The sequence below is a fragment of the Leopardus geoffroyi genome, chromosome A2, assembly GCF_018350155.1.
Source record: "Leopardus geoffroyi isolate Oge1 chromosome A2, O.geoffroyi_Oge1_pat1.0, whole genome shotgun sequence".
NCBI lineage: Eukaryota > Metazoa > Chordata > Mammalia > Carnivora > Felidae > Leopardus > Leopardus geoffroyi.
The window spans coordinates 65,440,487-65,463,429 of record NC_059331.1 but is presented as its reverse complement, the minus strand read 5'-3'; the positions used below and the strand labels follow the sequence as shown (position 1 = coordinate 65,463,429).

At 47.6% G+C, this 22,943-nt stretch overlaps 1 protein-coding gene across 2 annotated transcripts in view; it reads right to left on the bottom strand.

Moving 5' to 3' along the window:
• Window positions 1-16,945: 16,945 nt before the first annotated feature.
• The window catches only part of SPATA48 (spermatogenesis associated 48), a 54,030-nt gene continuing 48,032 nt past the window's right edge, over window positions 16,946-22,943 (bottom strand). The window contains exons 8-9 of one of the 2 annotated variants that reach the window (XM_045494255.1): window positions 22,488-22,595; window positions 16,946-17,181 (exon numbers count right to left, since the gene is read on the bottom strand). In XM_045494255.1, coding sequence (XP_045350211.1) covers window positions 17,058-17,181; window positions 22,488-22,595 — 232 coding nt within the window. In that variant the 3' untranslated portion in view covers window positions 16,946-17,057. Of the gene's footprint in view, window positions 17,182-20,312; window positions 22,251-22,487; window positions 22,596-22,943 lie in introns of those variants that run through there. The other variant, XM_045494254.1, reaches the window with a different exon arrangement.

Sequence of the window (22,943 nt, the reverse complement as noted above, 5' to 3'; positions counted from 1 at the left end):
GTCCATCACGTCTTTTGACACACAGAAGTTTTTTATGTTGCTATGGTCCCACTTATCCACTTTTAATGTATTTTTTTTTTTTTTTTTGCCTGTATTTTAGTGCTCAGTCCGAGGAATCATTGCCAAATCCAATGTCGTGAGGTGTTTTCTTCTAAAAGTTTTCTAGCTTAGATTTTATATTTAGGTGGCTCATCCATCTGTGGTAACTTTTTAAATTCGATGCAAAGTCAGGGTTCAGCTTCTCTCATAGCGGATGTTCTGTGCTAACAAGTGGTAATCGTTATTTTATTTTATGTTTTCATTTACAAGATTTCATTTACAGCTTAAAGGAGAGGAAAGTTTAAAGATGAGACGGATGTCCTGAGGGACAAAGACTGTCTCACCCTGCCATATTTGTATCCACCAACACCCAGCTAAACAAACCTTCGTACAGAGTACAGATTGAAGTTGAGTACAGATTGATATGGGGCTGAAGAGAAATGCATGTGGTGTGTTTGTAACATAGTCTACTCTGCTCGAATGCCTTGCATTTGGAGCAGAAACTTGCTCCTTAGCAGGTATTTCTGCCGGGTGAACACTCCCATCAACCTCGTGGGGCCGGGGCATGAGGGGGGAGTGCCCTTTTCCAGAAGGTCTGAAATGGGTGACCAGACTCAGTGAACCCAAGCCAAGGTCCTTGAGACTTGGAGAGGATTAATGTGAGTTGCTGGTCCACAGCATAGCAGTGAGACCGGAAACAGGAGGGGGCCTGAGAGTGGACAGCTGTGAAGAAGCAGGAGCCCATCAGAACAGGCCAAGTGGTTGTATGCTGACCGAGGGAAAGCCCATTAACGCTGCTCCCTCTTGGGCACCTCTCCAGGAAGGCGATGGGCACCAAGCCCTTGGATCCTGGGAAAGATTGCAGGGCAGCTCCAGGGATCAGAGATCTGACCAAACTGGGCTCCAAGTCTGGGCATGGGTTCTCGAGAACCGCTGGCATATAAACACGGCTGAAGCTGACTGCATACCCCCACTTTTCTCTCGGCCGTCCCGTCCTCACTCCTCAAATCCTCACTCAGTGACCCATTGGGTGGGGCTTGGGCACCCTTAAGATCGTGACCTACGCCCTGAGGATGTATGAAACTGACATCCAAGTTCAGTGAAACTCTGTGGCCCAGCTTCGTAGCCAGCATGCTGTCTGTGAACTCCTCCTGCATGATTCTGCTTCGGGAAGTAGATGGGTGATCAGAAACAGGACAGACATCAAAGTAATCATTGGCCACACATATCTATAAGCCCGACAGGCACCTGAAGCAGGCCATATAATCCTTACCAGTGCTTCCTTACAAAGTGGCTGTTATGGTCAGGGTGGATATAGATACTGACGGTATCCTCAACATAGAGATGGGCAAGAACTTTGAAAATCCTTGAAATTGCCCCCTCAATCTGCACAGGGCAACTGAGGCCCGGAGGTGCCCGGCGACTTGCTTGAGATCATGCAGCTGGCTGATGGCGGATGTCGTTGACCCAGGCCATCTTTTCTATGTCGTTTGTACTCCTGTGATTCCTTATAAGCCAACTAACTGGCAAGATGTAAGAATTTCTGAGGCCACCATAAAAAAAAAAAAAAAAAAGCATGCTTATTATAACAAACGCTCTGCTTAAATAATTGTGTGCTATTTACCTAAGTTGTAATTATTTAATCGACTTTAAAGCATTTTAACGGGGGAGGGGGGCGCCTGGGTGGCTCAGTCGGGTAAGTGTCCGACTTCGGCTCAGGTCACGATCTCACAGTTCATGGATTCGAGCTGTCATGTGCTGACAACTCGGAGCCTGGAGCCTGCTTCGGATTCTGTGCCTCCCTCTCTCTCTGGCCCTCCCCCACTCACGCTCTGTCTCTATCTCTCAAAAATAAGCAAACATTTCTCCACAGCTAACTTGACGATAAATTATCTACCTATATAATAAAAAAAGAAAAAAATGGAACTGAAAGATACGTGTCTCGAAAGTGAAAGACTGCCCAAGTGCCTAGAACAGTAAATAAAATATGTAAAACTAAAATAAATAAACAAACATTAGAAAATTAGAAAAAAAAAACCCATTTTAATGGGATGGCTAGGCACACAAAGTACTCCATTGTTCTGCAGCCAAGCTACTAACAGAGAAGCACAAAGTGTCTTCAAAGTGAACCCCAGAATGGTCTAGAATTCAGAAGGGCTCTTGCCTATGACAGGAAATCAAGGGAGCTGGTTTCCAGCTAATGACTGCAAGATGGGACTCTTCTTTTGAGTTAGAATAGCAGAAAAACAGCTGTATATGGAAGGATATGGATGGATATGCCAAGTTCTCCCACCTGACCCACCCGTGAGCTGTATGTGAGAAAGTGACCCTTGGTGGCGGTAGGAATTCTTGGGGCATACAGCTGGTATCTAGTCATAAAATCCAATTTCCCCAGCAGCGCACAGCATCTGAAACCAAATGCATTATATTTTGATTGGCTTCCTCTCCTGACCAGCTCTCTCTGCCAGACTCAGAGGGGAAACTCCTCTATTTTATTCTAAAATAAGCTAAAGCAGGGGTGTCTGGGTGGCTCGGTTGGTTAAGTGTCTGACTCTTGATTTCGGCTTAGGTCACGATTTCACGGTTTGTGAGTGCGAGCCCCACGTGTGGCTCTGCACTGACAGCATGGAGCCTGCTTGGCATTCTCTCTCTCTCTCTCTCTCTCTCTCTCTCTCTCCCTGCCCCTCCCCCGCTCACATGTGCACTCTCTGTCTCAAAAATAAATAAACTTTAAAAAATAAAAAAATCAAAATTAAAATAAGCTAAAACAGCAGTTATGGTCGGACAGATTTCACAACCGCCCTGCCTGTGACCCTCTACCCACGGACAGCCCATCCCTTCCGTGTTTACACCTTCTTGAGCACCTTCAACGTGCAAACATCGACAATTCAGTACACAATCCATTCCACGCAAAATCCTCACATGCCTGCATATATGGCCCCAGGTCAGCCTTCTTTCTAGCCACGGCATGTCTCAGGGCTCATTTCCGTCTGGGTACAGAATATGGGGCAATTTTTCCAGGCGACTGTGGGTTTTTAATAAGTGTTTCCTGAAGTAGTGACAGATTGAAGGAAATGCATTTGTAGCGTTTTCCACTCATCTTCGATGTCCTAAGGAATCACGTCAGATAAGATGGTGGAGGTGTAAATGGATCCCTCCTTCTATCTTTCATGCCTACGAACTTCAGTTGACTATTTCTAATATGGGTTGTGTTCCCAATATGTGTCAGGCAGTGTTTCTACCCTTATGGGACATAGTGTCCAGACTTATGGGCAAACAGGCGTACAGATAAACAATTATGAAACAATTCATTAGGTAGATAGCTATAGGTACCAAGTGCAATAAAAATGACAAGGACGGAAGAGTTAATTCCCCAGGGGGTTAGGGAGACCTGGGATATTACCATTGGCTCTTTAGGGTTACGGTGAGGGCTTTGGCAGGAAGGGCAAGAGAGCCTGTGAAAAAAAGTGTGGAATGAAGGCCGGCAGCCTGCAGGGCAGCAGTGTGGGATGGCTTGGTGGCAGGCAGAAGATGAGCCTGGAAAGAAGGACAGGAGCCATGCCGTGCATGAGCTCCGCTGAGGGCGAAGGACTTCTTCTGGGGCTTCCAGGGCTCTCTCTGAAGGTAGAAGGATTTCTAGCAAAAAGTTTCATGGGCAGATGTGTATTTTAGGGCCAGCTTCTAGCACCACTGAGGAAGATGAATTCGCATCGGGCAGAAGGAGACAGGAGAGTGGGTGAGAGAAACCATCAGAAGACCGTTACAGAAGTGCCACGAAGCGATTGATGGCCTGGGCTGGAGGCAGATGAGAGGTGGGAGTGGACGGAAAAAAGACACTGAGAGACATTAGGAAATGCACTCAGTGGAACCCGGGGCAGCCCTCGCATGAGTGCCGGTGTCCCGGGAGCAGAGGCGGGGGTTTGGAATGTAGGACCGCGCTCAGGTAGCCAGCCTAGGCGACTCTGTGCAGGATGACACGAACACCCTCCACCTGAGAAGTCAGGGACAGAAGCCGATTTGAGAAGAGCGGGGATTGGGAGGATATCAGACCAGAATATGCAGAGTCGAGTGGTGAGACACCCAAGTGGAGTCGTCCAGCTCCAGTCAGGAGAGAGACCCCGGACCCCGACTAGTGGATTGGATCCCTGTTTTTGTGGCTCATGGGATGTCTATTCAAAGCATCCTGTACCCCAGTTCAAGGGAATCTTATAACACACATTTGTTCACAACCTTCACTGCCTCTGTGATACAGGGAAAAGTCCCGCGTCCTTATGCCTGCCCACTACGGGCTCTCGGGAAGGACAAGGCAGCGCTACAGAATGGCCATTGCCCCCCTTCCGCCTCTAACTCTGGGGAGAAAATTTCCTTTATAGCCCATCCTAAAAGGACACATTCAGGGAGAGGAGTTGACAAAATGGGAGATGGACCAACAAGCAAGTTCCGCACTGTCAGCTCAGAGCCCAGCTCGGGGCTCGATCCCATAAACCGCGAGCCCGTGACCTGAGCTGAAATCAAGAGCCGGACGCTTAACCAACTAAGCCACCCAGGCGCCAGAAGCCTGCAACTGATCTCGAAGAAACTACCACTCATGGATTTTTAATAGTGAGTCAATGAAAAATAGCACAATGTTCTAAAAAGGCTGTTAAAACACACGTCTCCTTAGCAAATATCTATCTTCACAACTTTCCTGTACTTCAACCAAAGACACCTATTCCCACAGATTTGCAATGCAGAAGTAGATGCAAGAATCCAGCTGTCTTTTAGCAAGCTGGACACTAATGAGATTTGCAAAAATTAAAACAATAAAACACATTATTTTTTGTTTTTTTGAAAGATACAGTTACTTTTCATAAAAAGTGGGTTATTTGTGTTCACGTCTAATGGCTTTATTTCTGTGGTTTTAAAGTGAATTGGGGGCACCTGGGTGGCTCAGTCGGTTAAGTGTCTGACTCTTGATTTTGGCTCAAGTCATGATCTCATGGTTCGTGGGATTGAACCCCACATTGGGCTGGGTGCTGATGGCAAGGAGCCTGCTTGGGATTCTGTCTCCCTCTCTCTCTGCCCCTCTCTCATCTCTCTCCCAAAATAAATAAAAATTAAAACTTTAAAAAAATAAAATAAAATGTATTAGGGGGCACCTGGGTGGCTCAGTCGGTTAAGCGTCCAACTCTTGATCTCAGCTCAGGTCTTGATCTCAGAGTTGTGAGTTTAAGCCCTGTGTTGTCCTTCATGTTGGGTGCAAAACACACTTAAAAAAATTTTTTTTTACTTAAAAATAAAAACAATGAATGAATACAGATTTTTAAATTTCTCACTTTTAATTTCTAATACAATAAATATCAATGACTTAACCCATGTGAATAAATACAGAACCTTAATCATTTTCAAGAGTATCAAGGAGCCCTGAGACTACCGTTCTGGAGAACCGCCAGGCCACACAATGGAGGAAGTCATCAGTTTGGGTCTCCAGTCCAGCCACATATGTTCCTCCCTTGCTCTGGCTCCCATGTTGCCTAGAAGGTTCTCCCCTCTCTCCCCTTAGTGAATTTCATGGCATTCTTCAGGGCTCAGCTCAAGGTCATGATCCCCGGAAGCACTGTCTACTCTCTCCTCTGTTAGAGCTCCTTAGTTACACCTTGTTGCATCTAGAACCCTGTCTCGCCTAATGCTGTTTATCTCTACAACTGGGACATATCACACCTTCCCCCCCCAGGAACCCAGCTGCGCTGGAATGAGCCCCCGCAGGTGTGTTAACTGAGTAACCAACCGGACCAGTTGGCACTGTGCCCTCAGATCTGTGCTAAACCCTGAGACACACACTGGAGCTTGATTAAAGACAAAGATGGTAGATGTTCATAAATTCAGGCTGTAGGAGCTTACTCTCAGAAAAGCAGGCTGAGGACAGTCATTTTTCCTGAGATGGAACACACAGAGTAAGAGGCTGCTGTTTGGAAGGAATTCGACAGTTCCGTCTGACTTAGGAGAAATCTGAACTGTAAGGTATCTTCACAGAAATGGTTTATTCTCTTTCAGTTGTGTTTAAAAGGAGTGGTATTTGATTAAATATAGTTCATAGTAATTTGCAATCAGAATCTCAATTATCTGAGCCTGGTTGGAGGCAGCCAACCACAGAGGCCAACGGTTCTGAGGAAGTCCCACCTCGGCTACAGTCTTCATCCTCCATGAATTAGTGTGCAACCCTGGGCACCTGTCTGAATTCCAGTTCCTCATCTGTAAACCATACAAAAGAATACATACCCTGTAGGGTAGCTGGAGCGATCAGATGAAATATTACTTTGACCTCGTGCACAGGGATGTTAAAAAGGTTTCGGCTTCCTCGCTTCCCTTCCCTTCTGTCTGCCCAGACCCTCGTTGAAATTGAAGTCTCTAATTAGTGGGTTCTGCATGCACTTGTGATGTTGTTTGTATCTTCACTTGGCAAATTCAGAGGAAGTGTAACAAAATGATTCAAGGATCCTGAGAATTGGGCCCAAATAGTGAGATTGTACTGGACACGAAAAGAAAATCTTTAGAAATTGACTTTGGAGAACTTTTTGTATCTTTTTTTATTTTAAGAGAAAGAGAGCAAATGGAAAAGGGGCAGAGAGAGAGAGAGAGAGAGGGAGACAGAAACCCAAGCAGGCTCTGTGCTGCCAGCACAGAGCCAGATGCAGGGCTGAGACTCATGAATCGTGAGATCATGACCTGAGCTGAAATCAAGAGTTGGATGCTTAACCCACTGAGCCACCCAGGCGCCCCAACCTGTTTCTGTTTTCATTCAGGTTTTAACTCCACATCTTCATCTTACACAGTCTCTCCCAGCTGCCCTGATCTACAAGTTTCTTTATTTTCTCTGAGGCTCTAAAATGTGTACAGTCTACACTACACAATTTAGCCCTTAGTGGGATATCGTCTCATTGACAACCAAGATTCTTCAACTAAAGTAGAAGAACGTGATGTGTTCTGTGTCCCAGTAGAATGCATGTGTACATGGAAAAATGCGTGTGAACCATCATCCATCCAGCTATCCATGTGTCCATTTGTCAACCCATCCACTCATCCATCCATCCATCCATTTGTGTGTCTATCCAACCATCCATCCATCCATCCATGTGTCTGTCTATCTATCTATCTATCCATCCATCCATCCATCATCCATCCTTCCATTCATTCATTATACAGATATTTTTAAATAGCACCTAATAGGTGCCTAGCTAGGTATAGGACTCTGGCTGATACTAAGATAAATAAAACATGATTCCAGACTACAAGGAATGAGAAAGAAACTATGTAAATGGATCTTCTCATCACAAAAAGATAATTGCTATAATATTTTACATTAAAAAACAAACTAAGGCAATATCAGGAGTCACAGAAGTAAGGGGACTTATTTGACAGCTATATTGATAGAGAGACAAAGTAGAATCCAAAGTAGATGTAGGATGACTCTCAGCTTCTGGCCTTGTCACATGGGTGAGTCATGGTGTCACTGGCTCATCAAGACTGACTGAGGTTGAACAGGGTCAGAGGCCATAGGACATAGGGCACAGGTGCTTATTACATGGATAGTACATACAGCAGAAGAAGGGGAGCCATGATCTGTTTCAGAGGAATGCTATTTTTAATAATAATGGTGTCATTACGTATTGAGTGTCTCTCATGTGTCCGGTATTTATGTATGTTCTCTCCTTGAACGTCCTCAACAACCCAACATTTTTCTAATACGAAATGTGAGAGCATCAAGGGCATAAATCTCCTGCCATAAGTCAAGATAAGTGCGGGAGCCTGTGTACCTCCCCAACCTGCACTTGAGGGGACACTGACTTCAACATAGGCCCATGAGTTGGCTACAAGAGTAGGGCCAAAGCACACAACCCCCCTTTCTAAGGGAAGAGGTCACAGTCTTCATGGGACATCCATGTGACTTTAGAAAGTTAGAGAATTAGGAAGATAAATATTCCAAATGAGGAGAAAGCTTTGACCAAGAGTAATCAAATACCTTGGTCCCACATTCAGCGGCCAGACCCCAGAAAGGGCAGTGGTGGGAATTTGGGGTCCCTCCATACATGAACGGCTTCTCCCTGTTTACCCCTGTGAAGTCCCTGTCCTGCCTCTCCCTGTAACCCTTCGCTTCAGCACCCACTGCTTTCTCCTCAGGCAGGAAGTTAAAGTGAGCAACTTCCTCCCAAGAGGTGCTTCTGATGGAAAGGCCACATCTCTAGAGGGCCTGGGAGGAAGGAAGGGGGCTGAAGCTTTCTCTGAAGAGTAGAACCTTCTTCCAGGAGCCCAAGACTCCAGGCACCCTCAAGGACAAACCATAAAGAAATCAAAGGAGCTATGGTCAAGCCACAGTCCACATGAACAGCATCACTCCCCACCTTAGCTAGTGTCACCTTTTAAGCAAAAGAGGCATAGGGCTTTGCAAAGATCCCTGTGCTTTGGAAAAATACCAGGAGGTCTCACCTCCATGGTACAATGATGTCTACTCCTGAGCTCTTGGTTCCTTCTCCAGGGACATCCTGGCATTTGGGGGCATGGTGAAGCCTCCCACACAGGACTTTATAGACCCCAGGCTCTGGTTGGAGGGGCTGGAGGGCTCCCCCACTGTTCTGTAGAGCCATGAGCTGACTTCACTGCACAAAAGATCAGAGACACCCAAACAGGCAGCGGCCAGACCTCCCTGGGTGACATGGAGCCCCATCTGTGTCTGCTGACAGGAATCACATGTGGGGGGTGTCTCTGCCAGACTTCCCCTCCAGAACACGGGGAGCAGGGCACACCCCACACCTGCTAACCCGCCATGCACCTTGCAAGCTCTTCTTCCTCACATGCTTCTTCAGGAAACGAGTTTGCCACGTCCCTGGGCTGTGAGTAAGGTCCAGATCATTTGGGGCCACCGCTTACCCCCCAGGGTGTGTGGACATCACTCACCTGTCCCCTTGTTCTCAGAAGCCTCCTTGAAAGTCCACAGTCCCTGTGTGTATTTCACTGCTATGTGTATAAGGCTGACTCCAGAGAGGTCCTTTTATTTCTCAACTGGTAAATTCATTATGAAATAATCCTTGGAGAGATACAGGCCACTGGTTTTCTGCAATTTGCAACACCACACTTTAACTTATGTTGAAAGCTGAGCCTTTTGGTCCTCTTGTCTTAGAAGTATATTAATATTTCCGTGACCTTTACTAGATGGCAGTTGAGACATACTCTTTTAAATAGCAAAACCCAGAAAACCAATAACCTAAAATACATATTACTGACCCTCATTTGATGAGCAAATTAGGAGAGATAAGTCTTTTCCTAAAGGAAAGAGAAAGTCAAGGGAACCTGTAAAGTTTAAATAGAATGATTATAGATACATGGATGGGATGGATGGATGGATAGGTGATAGATTAGACAACTAGCAGATAGATAGATAGATAGATAGATAGATCGATAGATAATAGATGCACTTATGGATGGATGGATGGATGGATGGATGGGTAGATGGGTAGGTGATAGATTAGACAGCTAGTAGATAGATAGATAGATAGATAGATAGATAGATAATAGATGCACTTATGGATGGATGGATGGGTAGGTGATAGATTAGATAGCTAGTAGATAGATGATAGACAGATGCACTTATGGATGGATGGATGGATGGATGGATGGATGGATAAACGGACAGATGCATGGGTAGATAGATAGATAGACAGATAGATAGATTCCAATATTTTCAGACAAGGATTCAGATTCTGATTTGCTGTAGCACTTTAAATACCTTTAAATTCTAGATTATCTTAGGTAATTTACTTGAATTTTTAAAGGATTATACATTTAGTGTGTATCTAGATGACAATAAAGGTGAGAGCAGAAAGCCATCTGTCAGAGTGCCGGGCAGCTGTATTGCCACGGGGCATGCTAGCTTGAGCATGTCACTGGCTTTGAGGCTGAATGCCCCTCCATTTGCATTGGTGTTGGTCATGGCGGTTAGTACCTCATAGGTCCAAATCTGCCCTCAAAACCTGGTCGACGTTTGGAACCGTGAATGACTCCTCCCAAGTCATTGAGTGCCAGCATTTTCTCCCATCAGGTCCACGTTGTGGGCAGAGTCCAGTGTAAAGTGGATGGAAGCCCCTAGAGCTGAGCCCAAGTGGAGGCCACACCACCCAGGATAATGGAGAGCAGAGAGGACAGAAGGACCGTTGTTCCCTTAGAAACCAGTCTGCATCCTCCCCCTCTGGCATCCAAAGCAGTTGTGGATCTTGCCCTCTTAGTCTTGCTCCAATGTCTGAATGCAGCATCTGCCATGGCTCACAGTGGCCTCATAGCCATCTCAGGAAGGACCCACAAGACCCCTGGCTCAAAGCACAGTGACTTAGTAACCTTATCAGGGAAAACTTTTGCTGCCTTTGTCATCTTAAGTAATATATTCAAGTGGCCCTAAACCATTAAATGCTGGGGGTGTTTACCCAACATGCCAGTTTGGGTTTGGACTCTCTGATCTGCAGAAATTATGCCACACGGTTCCAGGACCTCCTCTTTCCAGTTCGTCTGACTGGGTTTTCCCTGGCCCTGCTTTGACCTGCCCGGAAGCTCCCAACCCTGCCTGGGGGCCTACCTAGACCTGGATCATCCCCCCTCCCAACATCGATCTTCCCTGCAGACCCCTTGGACACTTCCTGCCAAGGACCTTACGACCCCGGGGACCCCGCACCGGCCCCCTCTGAACCCCCCAGCACATTGAGGAGCCTCCTCTATGTTGTATCTTGTGGCGCTGCCCACAAAAGACACATGAAAACAGTCTGCCAACACTGGAAACATAGATTTCTACTGACACTTAATGGCTTTTATGTCCAAAGTGTGAAAGCGAGGCGGTAAAGCTGTTTTCATTTATGGTTGACAAAGTAGAAGCCGTGGGGTTTGCCCCGGAGACCCACTCTGGGTGGGTGGCACAGGAAAGCAGCCTCTTCCTGTTCATCATGACCAGCGGGTCCCGTGAACAGGGCGGCACGACCTTTCAGTGGTGGTTTTCACTAGAGTGTGAGGAACCAGCTTTGAAAGATGGGAGGTGCTCTGCAGAGGGCACTTGTGAGCGCGTTCAAAACCAGCCAGAAGGAAAACATACAAGTGCTTCGAGAAGACCGCAGTAGAGCATCTAGATAGAAAGCACAAGGATTTGCCGTGAACACCAAGTCAGGAAAACGGGTCTGTCGGGCTGCTGTCCTTTTCTTCTCAGAAGCTGTGTCTCGGGGCAGGGAGGGGTCACCTGGAGAGTGTGGGAGCCGAGACTTGGAGCCCATTCAGGCTGATTCTGAAACCTTCTTCGCTGAGACTGGAAATGAGAAAACACTGCCTTCGAAGCAGATGTTTAGAAAATTGATGCTGGGGAGCCTGGGTGGCTCAGTTGGTTAAGCTCAGGTCATGATCTCACGGTTTGTGAGTTCAAGCCACAAGTCGAGCTCTGCACTGGCAGCGAGGACCCTGCTTGGGATTCTCTCTCTTTCTCTCTCTCTCTCTCTCTCTCCCTGCCCTTCCCCACACACTCTCTCAAAATAAATAAATTAACTTTAAAAAATAATTAAAATTAAAATTGAAAATTGATCCTGAAAATATGTTTTGCAGAGAAACACACTGGTCCCTTAGTTAATTGTAACTATTTATTTATTTACTTTTTTAATATGTGTATTTTGAGAGAGAGACAGAGTGTGAGTGGGGGAGGGACAGAGAGAGAGGGAGACACAGACTCCAAAGCAGGCTCCAAGCTCTGATCTCCGAGCCTGACACGGGGCCGGACCCCATGACCTGAGAGATCATAACCTGAGCCCAAGACCGACGCTTAACCTGCTGAGCCACCCAGGCGCCCCAGTTAATTGTAACTATTTAGCAGGTTTCTTCTTTAGCGGCGTATTGATTATAACGCAGAACTCTGTGATTCCCAGAGATGAGAATAATTTGGTCTGGCCTAGACTAAAGGGAACAAATAGAGCTCATTTAGAAAATTTTCATTTAGGGGTGCCTGGGTGGCTCAGTTGGTTACGCATTCAGCTCTTCGTCTCGACTCAGGTCATGATCTCATGGTTTTGTGGCTTCCAGCCCCACATCAGGCTCCTCTGGGCTGACATCGCGGAGCCTACCTGGGATTCTCTCCCTCTCTCTCTCTGCCCCTCCCCCCCCCACTCGCACTGTCTCTGTCTCTCTCAAAATAAATAAATAAACTTAAAAATGTTTTTAAAAAGAAAAATTTCATGTATTACAGCATAATCCTGGGTGGTCAGTTTAGGCCTCCACCAGGTAATCGGCACCTCTCCTGGTGACAACCTCCTCCCAGCAGCATCAGGGCGGAAGGGTGATGGACCACGAAGACAGTGGGGTAGTTTTCACTGCACTGCCCAGGCGTGGGTTTTCCTTCCATGGGTCAGTGCTCCCTCTGGTGCGGGAAAACACTAACGAGAAACACGTTAAGCATGTCTAATGTGATCTGTGACCTATCGGTTTCCCCCAAGGGTTAGGCATCTCCTAATATCAGGGGGATCTTATAATCGAAACAGGAAAATCTGAAACTCTGTGGCAAGGGGAAAAAGCAGGTACGGAGTCAGGTTCTCAGACGGCAGCACGTCCCAGAATGACTCAGGAGGCTCCTTCAGCTCTCGGTTTTGAACGTGGAACCCTGACTTGAGTTTGTCAGCATCTCTGAGTTAATCTACTGATTGAATTCGGCCTTGGGCTTCCTGGCAGACATGGGAAAATGGAAGCACTTTCCATTTTAGCATTTTCCATTTAGGGTAACTATGTAATTTCACACCTACCTATATGACAAACCACCAAATTTTAGAAAAGGTTGAGGTAGGTGGCTTACATAATTCTCCTACTCGGACACCAGTTCTGCAGGAGGGACAAATATCTTCCTGGTACTAAATTCATAAAGGAAAAATTCGCACAGTTTCTGTTTTAAGGGGTTTTGGAGAGTTTTAGGGATAGGGTCTTACAACTTTTCAAATTTTCCAGTTTTCAAGAAACACATGTCACTACAACAGTATAAAAATACAGAATTACTACTAATGTGTTTTACATCTCCCCACATTATTCCGCATAGCCATTTAAAATGAAAATGAGACAATTAAATATGTACTATTGTAAAATATGCTTTTAAAATTATTTATTACTGTTTATTTATGAGAGAGAGAGAGAGAGCGTGAGCGGGGGAGAGGCAGAGAGAGAGACAGAGAGAGAGAGAGAGAGAGAGAGAGAGAGAATACAAGCAGGCTCCAAGCTGTCAGCACAAAGCCCAACATGGGGCTCAGACCATGGGCCGCAAGACCATGACCTGAACTGAAATCAAGTGTCGGATGCTTAAACGACTGAGTCACCCAGGCTCCCTTCTGTAAAATCTGCTTTTTACAGGTACCAATAATTGCATGTATATCTTTCCATGATAATATAGACGTCCACTGTCTTTTTAACACATATATTTAGTTTATTCATGTAGCACAATTTATTAAATTTTCTCTCAATTGGTATGAAGTTGTTTCTAATTCTTCTCTGTCATAAGTTGCCACACTTTCAATTTCTTTATATAAACATATTTGCTCACTGGCGTAATTACTTGCTTGACAAAATCCTAAAAGGAAAATTGATGAGTTTGAACCTTGGCCACTTGGAAAACTCTGGAAACATCTTGCCGAGGGCCCTCTGGAGAGGGGCTTAGCTTTGTCAAATCCTACTTACAGAAAACAAAGCTATGGGTCTTTTCTTATCAGTACTGATCCATGGGTGGAAAATGAAATGCCACATTTCTCTAATACTCCTGAAGTGTCAATATTTCTTTGCCCATTGGCCATTTATGTTTCTTTCCTTCTTAGTGTTTACTTATTTTGAGAGGGAGAGAGAGTGTGTGAGCAGGAGAGGGGCAGAGAGAGAGAGAGAGAGAGAGAGAGAGAATCCCAAGCAGGCTCCGTACTGTCAGCGCAGAGCCTGACGTGGGGCTCAATCCCACAAACCGTGAGATCATGACCTGAGCCAAAATCAAGAGTCTGACGCTTGGTTGACTGAGCCACCCAGGCACCCTGCCATTTACAGTTCTTATTTTTTTAAGGTACTTGTTAATGTCTTTTGCCTTGGTTGCCTTGTTTCTATTGGTGTAGTCTTTCTCATTCCCCAAACATGGACTGTTTTTACAGTGAGGATATGAAATTTTGTCTGACATATTTTGTCAACAAGTTTTTCTTGAAAAGATTTTGGTGGTGTTTTTTTTAAGTTAAAGTAGTTATTTTTTTTCTTCATAATTTCTGGCTTCAGTGGTCTTTGGAAAAATTTTCCTCCACCTAATAAACCAATTCTCCTGAAATTCCAGGCTGTAAATTACCCATTTGAAGCTCTATTTTTGATTTATGGGCACAACTTACTTTTGACTTATGGGTGGGACCTGGATGGATCTATTTTTCTGTTTTGATTCTATATAGTTGTCTCAATATCATCTATCCAAACAAATCTATCCTGTACTCAGGGGGTTAACATAATTTCTTTATCCATTTGTTTCTAGATTTCCTCTCCTCTATCATGGGTATCATACTTTTCATATTATCGAGCTTGAGTAATGTATTTATAATATTTTATAATTGTCATATCCTTTTCTTCTAAAATAGGCATTTTAGCATGCATTTTCTGTTATGGGTGAAAGATTTAAAATTTTTTGAACATTCTCTGCCACCTAAGTTTTATGGAAACTTCAAGGTTCTCTGTGTTTGGTCCATCCCTGGGGATAGATAGAAGCCAAGAGAGTAATGTAGGGCATCCTGTGCTGTAAGGAAGGGAGCCAAGGGAAATGGCTCATCTAAGCAGGTGTAGATATGTTGGCTCCCAGTGCATCAGAATAATCCAAGACCAGGGTTCAGATCTTGAAGAGCAGGTGACTATCCCTGAAGCCATTGCCCTTGATTTTTATGAGTTTCCACTGAACTCTGACCAGGGAAACCCAAAAAATACAACTTACCCTCACAAGCACAGGCCAGGAGTTTCTAGCAGCTGGTATTTCTATGTCGGCCTGGGATTCTAGATCTGTGGTGAGCAGGATTTTAATTGTCTTCATGAGAAAGCAGACTGAGCTAGTTTTTGTGCAAACAGAAGTGCTTCCTCGTCTCTCGTGCTGGCTGTTGCCTGAAGATGCTGCGGACAAAGCCAGCATCATTCTAGAAGCAGCTTGGAAGGTGCTCGGCGCTCTGATAGGTGTCCGGTTACCTGCACTGTAGAAGATGGAAATGGTTATCGTAGCCTGCAGAATGCCAAGATCAGGTGCCACTGGTGCTCTGCCATAGAAAGGCCCAGAAGAACAAACAGGTGCCTCAGACTTTGAGCGATAACGCCTCCTGACAAAGTGGCCTGCCAGGGATGTTTACCACAAAACATAATCTCTGGTACCTGCATTAATCTATTTCCTGGACAGGGCTAATCCTTCCCATTTGTGTTTGGGTGAGAATCTTCCAGAGATGAAGATTTCTGTTTTGGTCTGATTTTTTTTTTTTTTTTCAAACAGAATTGCTTGTTCTGAGAACAATTAGGCCACGAGATTAGGTTCAAGTGAAGTCATTCCTTTTCTGTGAAAGCAAGTCAACTTCCCAGGACAAATGGACGTGTGCCTTCCTGCCTGTTCTGGAAGGAACGGCAGCTCATGCAGAGGGTCTGGGGAGCCAACATCCAGATCTGTGGAGGTCGACTGAGGCAATACCCCGTCCCCAAACAAAAACAACCAATTTTGCCCTTTTTCAAAGGAATGAGCAGAGCTTATACACGTTTGCTTGACGTGCTGTCTCTTGGAAGCCCTTGGAAGAAGAAAGCAGGAAGAAACCCTGAAAAATCCTTCTGAAAAGCCTAGGAACATAGGGTGAACTCCCCCCCACCCCCCGCCTTGCCTTTTTTCTGTTTCTGTTTGTTTCATCAAGTAGCAAGGTATTTGTAAAATGCCTGCTGCGGGGGGTTGCGGGGTCAAATGAGCTAAGATTTGAGAGAGCACGTTATAAACTCTTGATAGGACCTATGGATATGGGTAGGCAGATATAAATAAACTTTACATGTATACCAGTAAAACTACATTTGGGAGGCTGGAGGGGTCCTGTATGGCCCACATTCACCCTTGAGTGATTCTGGAGCTGGTGCTCTGTCTGGCCAAGGTCCACACACTGACCCTAAAGTGGATGGGACTGGTCACTGCTGTCCCTTGGGCCTCATGGAGCCTGCGGGGATGCTTTTTTTCTTTCTCTTTTTCTTTATAAATGGTTTTTTTTTTTTTTTTTGCATTTTATTTATTTTTGAAAGACAGAGAGAGACCACAAGTTGGGGAGGGCAGAGAGAGAGAGGGAGACACAGAATCCGAAGCAGACTCCAGGCTCCGAGCTGTCAGCACAGAGCCCGACGTGGGGCTCGAATTCACAAACCACGAGATCATGACCTGAGCCGAAGTCAGACGCTTAACCAACTGAGCCACCCAGGCGCCCCTGCTTTTTTTTTCCTGAAAGAGAAATACAACAGCCATGCAAGGGATGGTTTTGTCCTTTACCCTAGATCTTGCCCCCGTGTGATGCCCTCTATGGAAGGAACACCCCCACTTTCTCTCTCAGCCACTCAGTTTTCCCATTCAGAACATACGGGGTTTTGATTGGATAGTCTATGGTAACCAACTTTGTGATGTATGCTCTACAGTTACAATCACTGCATTAACTTGGTCAAGACATGAACCCTCTAGGTAGGCCTGGCATTCCAACTCTAAAGAGGAATCTTCTAGAAATAGAACCATTGCTACTGATGGCTTCCCGAAAACCTTGGCTGCTGTCATGGAGTGGTGGCATTCCAAGCCCCGGTCAGGCAAGAAACTGAGGTTGGGGTCCAGGACACTCTGCCTCAGGCAGAAAAGAACACCAGACTTCATCAGACCTCTACAGACACACCCAGAACATGCCTGGGTTTTTTTTATTTCCCCATTGCACCATGCACAGTGCCTCCCCAAGGCTGAAGATTGTAAGTCCCGTTCAGAGGGCAGGCATTTGTCAGTAGCCTACACTTTCCTTGTCCTTCTTATTGAAGGGATTGTAGGGTTTTACAGTTGTGACCATTCGAGACAGCGGTGCCTGGTGACGGAAGAGGTCAACTGCCATTTCTTTCCGTAAGATGCTGTGACAGGATGGCAGGGAAAAAAAAAAGAAAGAAAATGACCCATACGATAAACATAAAAACACATAACCTTATCTATTTTCCAGTGAGACACATGTTCAGGGTGGAGAATGAGGGTCAGGAGAGCACATGGAGACTGGGAATGATTCATCCTTGTGTGCATCGTTTCGTTTATTTCCTTTATTTGCCTTCGGTTTCATTTATTGCATTATGTGCGTAACATTGCAATCAGTTTCATTGACTGAAAGTCTACTCTGTGCCTAGAATTACAGTAGGCGCTAAGAATATAGAAAATGTAGTCAAAAGGAAGTAATCAAAAGTTACAACACGAAGCTTCTGTGCGGGTGAGGCTGGGACAACAGGAACAGAGAGGAAGAGTGACCTCTCTGGGCTGGGGAAGGAAATCCTCCCCACCTTCCCCTCCCACAGTCTATGTCAGGGAGGAGTTAAGTGGGTTGTGATGAAAGCAGGCTGGAAGATGAAGAAGGGGTACAGGGAGAGCGGCGTGGGAGGGCACAGGGCTCGTGGGGAGAGGCTCAGGGCAGGGGTGGGACCGGCCACACGCAGGGCTGGGACTCGGTTTCCCCATGCCAGCGGGGTTAAGCTGACTGCTCTCACAGGACATGCTCAACCTCACATGTGTCTTCGTTGGCTCATTTACCCAGCGGGGAAAAATGCTCTCTGTGTTGCAAGAATTGAAAGAAGATAACTAAATACGTAGAATGCTACACAAACAACGCTTTCCCAATCACTGTTCATGCCCAGAGGTGGTCTTCCCAGGGTGGACACAGGCCACGCCAACTCTCTTGAACGACTGCATACAGCCAGGGTCACTTTTGCTGCCGCTTGAATCACACACACACACACACACACACACACACACACACACAGAATGCAGTGTTCATACGTGGCAAAAGTTATGGAGCGCACAGCAACTCAACCCAAAGTGGCTTTTTAAAACACGCTATGATTATCGTGAAGTCATGGTTTTTTATTGTGTCGTGGAAAATGGCTGCTGGGGTGCAAACTCAAGCTTCTGTGAAGGTGGCCTTGCGGCATGAGGGAACGCACAGGGGACGCCGCCCTGTGACGGAAGCGGCAGGCAGGAGAAGCCCCTGTGTGCGTTCTCATGCTCTCCGAATGGGAGATTCACAACCCCCGTCTCATCCACCCCTGCGCTCTCCCGCACTTGAGTCTCGTCCACTCCTCTCCCTCCTTGCTGTTCTGCATCTCATCTCAATATCACTCTAAAATGCAGCTGGGGGCCTGTACACCTGGCTGAAAACCTGTTACCGGGACCACATGGACGTCAGCCCCTTGGCATTGGCATTCAAGGCCTAGCTCACTTAATCCCAACCCGGCACAATGGTCTCCCACTGGGAACTCTGCACCACGAGGGGTGCATGGCCCCTCCTCTCCTGGTGGTCTTAACCAGCCTGCCGTCTGCAGGTGCATTTTGGTTGACTGGTGATGTCTGCATGCAGACTGCAGGAGCGTGAGGGAGAGTGGGTGGGGAGGGTGCGGGAGGCAGACTGGAAAGGGAGACTGGGTGTTTCCCTCTGAAAGAAGCTTAGAAGGGAGAGGAAGGAGGGCAGAGAAATGCCTGCTCAGAGAGGACATCTTTGATTTCTACAGCACAGAGGTGGCTGGGGTGGGGCGGGGGTGGGGGGAGGGGGTGAGGGGGTGGAGGGAGGAGCTGGGGTGGGGAGTGGTGGCTGAGTTTCTCCCCAAGCAAGAGTGGGGGGGGCAGGGCTAGAGAGGGCCAAGCGCTCTGGGGGAAGGATGAAGCTTTTGGAAGAAAGAACTCGTCTTGGTGGGGGGAAGGAGATGGAGGCCCTGGTGGGAGAAAAGGCTCTGACGCGGGAGTGGGGGAGAGGCCAGGGGACCGGCTCGCCTGGGGGTGGGCTGCAGGCGCCCACGGGGCAGCGGCAGAGGTGGGCTCCAGGCCGGCAGGGAGGGTGCATGCCGGAGCCAGGGTCCAGGAGTGCCCGGCACGTGCCTGTGTGCACGCGGCCTCTCAGAAACAGCAGAAAAGACGCAGAGGGTCAGGCAGACACTGTCAGGAGGAAGTCAGCTCACTCAGTTCTCAAGATACTCATCAGAGACCCGACCTGGACTTGCACTTCCACAAGAAAGTTCTAGCAAAGTTCCAGGACATATGGTGTCACAAAATTGAGAGGACATATTTCATGACGGAGAATCTCCAAGGTCCGGTTTTCTCTGATCACGGATGCCTCCTCATGTTACAGAATGCTTTCTATCTTCATTTATTTATTTTTATTTTTTCAATGCTTATTTATTTATTTTGAGAGGGGGGGATGGGGGGGGAGAGAGAGAGAGAGAGAGAGAGACAGACAGAGAGTGAGAGAATCCCAAGCAGGCTCTACACTGTCAGTGCAGAGCCCGACATGGGGCTTGAGCAGAGATCAAGAGTCAGATGCTTAACCCACTGAGCCACCCGGCACCCCAGAGAGTGCTTTGTAAAATCTGAGCACCCCACCGTGCCTCCTCACTGCCAAGCCCAAGCGCCTGCAGGTGCAGCCATTAGGGGTGGGCACAGGGATGGAGATTTGGGCACCTGGCCCAACAGGGGTTGGTCGCTTCCTTGTCACCCTTGGGTGCTGCCACTGTGTCCCCAGAGCCTCTGTGAACCCCAAGAATAAGAACCCCAGAGAAGCTGCCTCGGAGGGTTCTCGGTCCCCACTCTGAGGCAGCAAGATGACAGTGGTGTGTGTGCAGGATATGGGGGGCGAGTGTGGGGGCTTCCCGGGGGGTCAGCAAGGGGCCTAAACCTGGGCTGGAGGGTGTGGCCGAAGACTCAAGTTCTTTTCTCAAGTAGGAATAGCAGTAGTAACATTAGCAACAGCAGTAGTGACATTAGTAACAGCAGGAGCAGCACTGGTAACACTAGAAATAGTCATAACAGTAGCAGTAACAGTGGAGGGTGGTTTTCCACTTAGAAATACAGGCTTCAGGGCACCTGGGTGGCTCAGTCGGTTAAGCGTCCGACTTCAGCTTGGGTCATGATCTCTAGTTTGCGAGTTTGAGCCCCGCGTCATGCTCTGTGCTGACAACTCAGAGCCTGGAGTCTGCTTCCGATTCTGTGTCTCCGTCTCTGTCTGCCCCTCCCCTGCTCATGCTCTGTGTCTCTCTGTCTCTCAATGGTAAATAAACATTTAAAAAAATAAAAAAAGAAATACAGACTTCTTTGGGACATAGTAGAACACTGGACAGCTAGATCCTGTGGCTGTGGAAACATGCTATACCAACAGGGCGTCAGGGATGCGGCCCGAGATGTTTGGGGAGAGAAGATGGATCCTGAAGGAAGAAGGCCGGAGATGAGGAAGGTTGGCATTGCCCTGGGAAAACATCATCGGGCCTCTCCTCCATCATTAACTGCTCAGACACGGTGTATTTTTCCAGCCTTCTGGGAGCTACGTCTTCACGACAGACATTAGGATGCATTTAATTGTGCCATTGCTTCCTTGGGCCCTTCAGTGAAATAAAATTACACTAATTGTCTCAATTTCTGTCAGTCCTGCCTTTGCGACTGGACCTGTGACCTTTGAAAATGTGTCTTGAGAGAAAACTGGTTGGATGCAAAACACTAGCCTAGAAAGCCAATGTTCTCCTTCAAAATGCATCTTGTCAGATGGCCCTGAGCCTAAGCAATCAGCAAACACAGAATTTAGATCAGTTGAGGAAGCCCTGTGTCAGCAGGCACGTCCCCCACTTGGTCCCTGCCTGAGGAACCAGGTCCTGTGCACAGGGTGTGGAATGATCTGGGTCCCTCAGACACAGGGCCACACGAGGCTCTCCTGTGGTCCACGGTTGCGTAGTGAGGGCCTTCATGTGTGGGATCCCTGGAGGAAGCCAGCCTTGCCACACGCAGCCTGGCCCCCCAAATATCTATGAGACCAAGGGCCCTCCTCCAAAGTAACCCTTCCTCCATGAAGCCTTCCTAGAATTCTCCTAGAACCTTGTGTCTGCCTCCCTTTCCTCACCCATAAAATGGGAAAACAAGAGCATCTTCCTCACAGGCTTTCTGGGTTGGGGAGGTGGGTCAGTTAAGCACAAAGCACTTGGGTAGCCCGGTGGAGAGGAAGAGCTCACCCACGTCAGGGACACGACTGTGGTGACACTTGTCATCCTCGGACTCCAGCGGTGTGTTTCTTGCTCACCACTAGCCCGTGAGCTCCGTGCAAACTGGGTCTAACTCCTGTGACTTCCTGGGGACTAGCACACAGCCATACCAACTGCCCACCTGGGCCCAGGAGTCCCTTCACCCTTGCTGCCTTTCAGAACAGGTAAGAAACCTGGGAGGACTCCCACCTGAGGGTCACCTCCTCAGAAAGCCCTCTCTGACCGCGGAGCTAAATCAGCACCCTGTCCAGGCACTGGCTATGGCGTCTCCCCGCCTTTTCTCCTTCACTGCACTCGCTGAGATCATCTTATTCCCCCAGTGACTTGTGGGCGTCTGTGCCCTCCGTCGATCACACCGGCACATAAGGTCCTGAAAACGAGCCTCGTGTCTGTTCAGCCCATGCGCACAGCGCCTCGAACAGTGCCTGGGCCCAGAGCAGATGCCCAATAAATGTTTGCTAAGACCAAAAGGAGAAAAGGCACCCTCTGGGGGGTAGCGAGGGAGCACTGCCTCCCTCCGCCTCCAGGACGCACAGGGACCTACTGAGGTAGTTTATTTCTTTGCGGGAGCCAGCGACTGGACCTGGTTAAGACCTCTGAGTTTGCATTTTTCAAAACCGTCATCTTGTTTGCGAGGCCGGGACTTCCATCAAATGTTTTCAAATTTGAGTCATAACGAGCAGCAGCGCGCAGCTCCTCTCGGGCAGCTCCGAACGACGGGGTCGGCGATAACCTTCCATCTAACATCTCCGGCTTTCAGTTTGCGAAACGGTGTTTAAAACCGGATGTCGACTTTCAACAGAATGTTGTCTCTTCTGAAACAGAAGGCGGCGATTCGGGGGAAGCGAACGTGCGTCTCACGGGGTGTGTTCCATGCACCCAGGCGTGTTCCGGTGTCGATGCAGGAGGGTCGTGTGTGTGCAAAGCTGTGAGTCCAAGAGGCAGGCCTGCTGTTTACCTAACGCGGCGGGAGTGTCTTCCTACGGGGCTCCTTTTCGCCACCACAGCGGGGAAATGAACTCTTCTGTCTTTTGGATTTGACACCCTGATGTAAATTTTGCTCTTTGTAGTTAATTGTTCTTTAGCGGAACGACCATAATGAGGACCCTCCCCCGCCCCGCCCGAGTATCTGAACGCCCTGAGTGATGGGACTTAATACTCACCGGTGCACTTCTGAGTCTGGTGATGGGGCCGTTGATGGAATATCAGAATTTGCTGGGTGGCTGGCTGTGAAATGAACCTTACCAGTGTATCCTGGAATATTGGCAGAGCTGAAGGAAAGAGTTAAAAGGGAGGGGGAGAGAGGGAATGAAAACAGGCATTTGTGAACGAGTCCTTGTCACCAGCACCCACATAGAAAGGTGCAAAGGAAGGTGCTGGAAATCGGGCCGGCAAACAGGAAATGCTGACTTGGAGATGCCCCGATAGTGGCCCTACTCTAGGACCACAGAAACTTCTTTCCAGCCCGTGTTTTCCTAGTCTTTGAACTGGCATGTATTTTACAGACGTGATTCGCGGCCGAGCTGTCTCCCGTTGAAGGCAGACGTTGGTTCTTTGCAGGAGGGCCGACCTGTGCCCCACACGTGACTCTGTCGTGCTGACTCCAGCACTAGGAGACA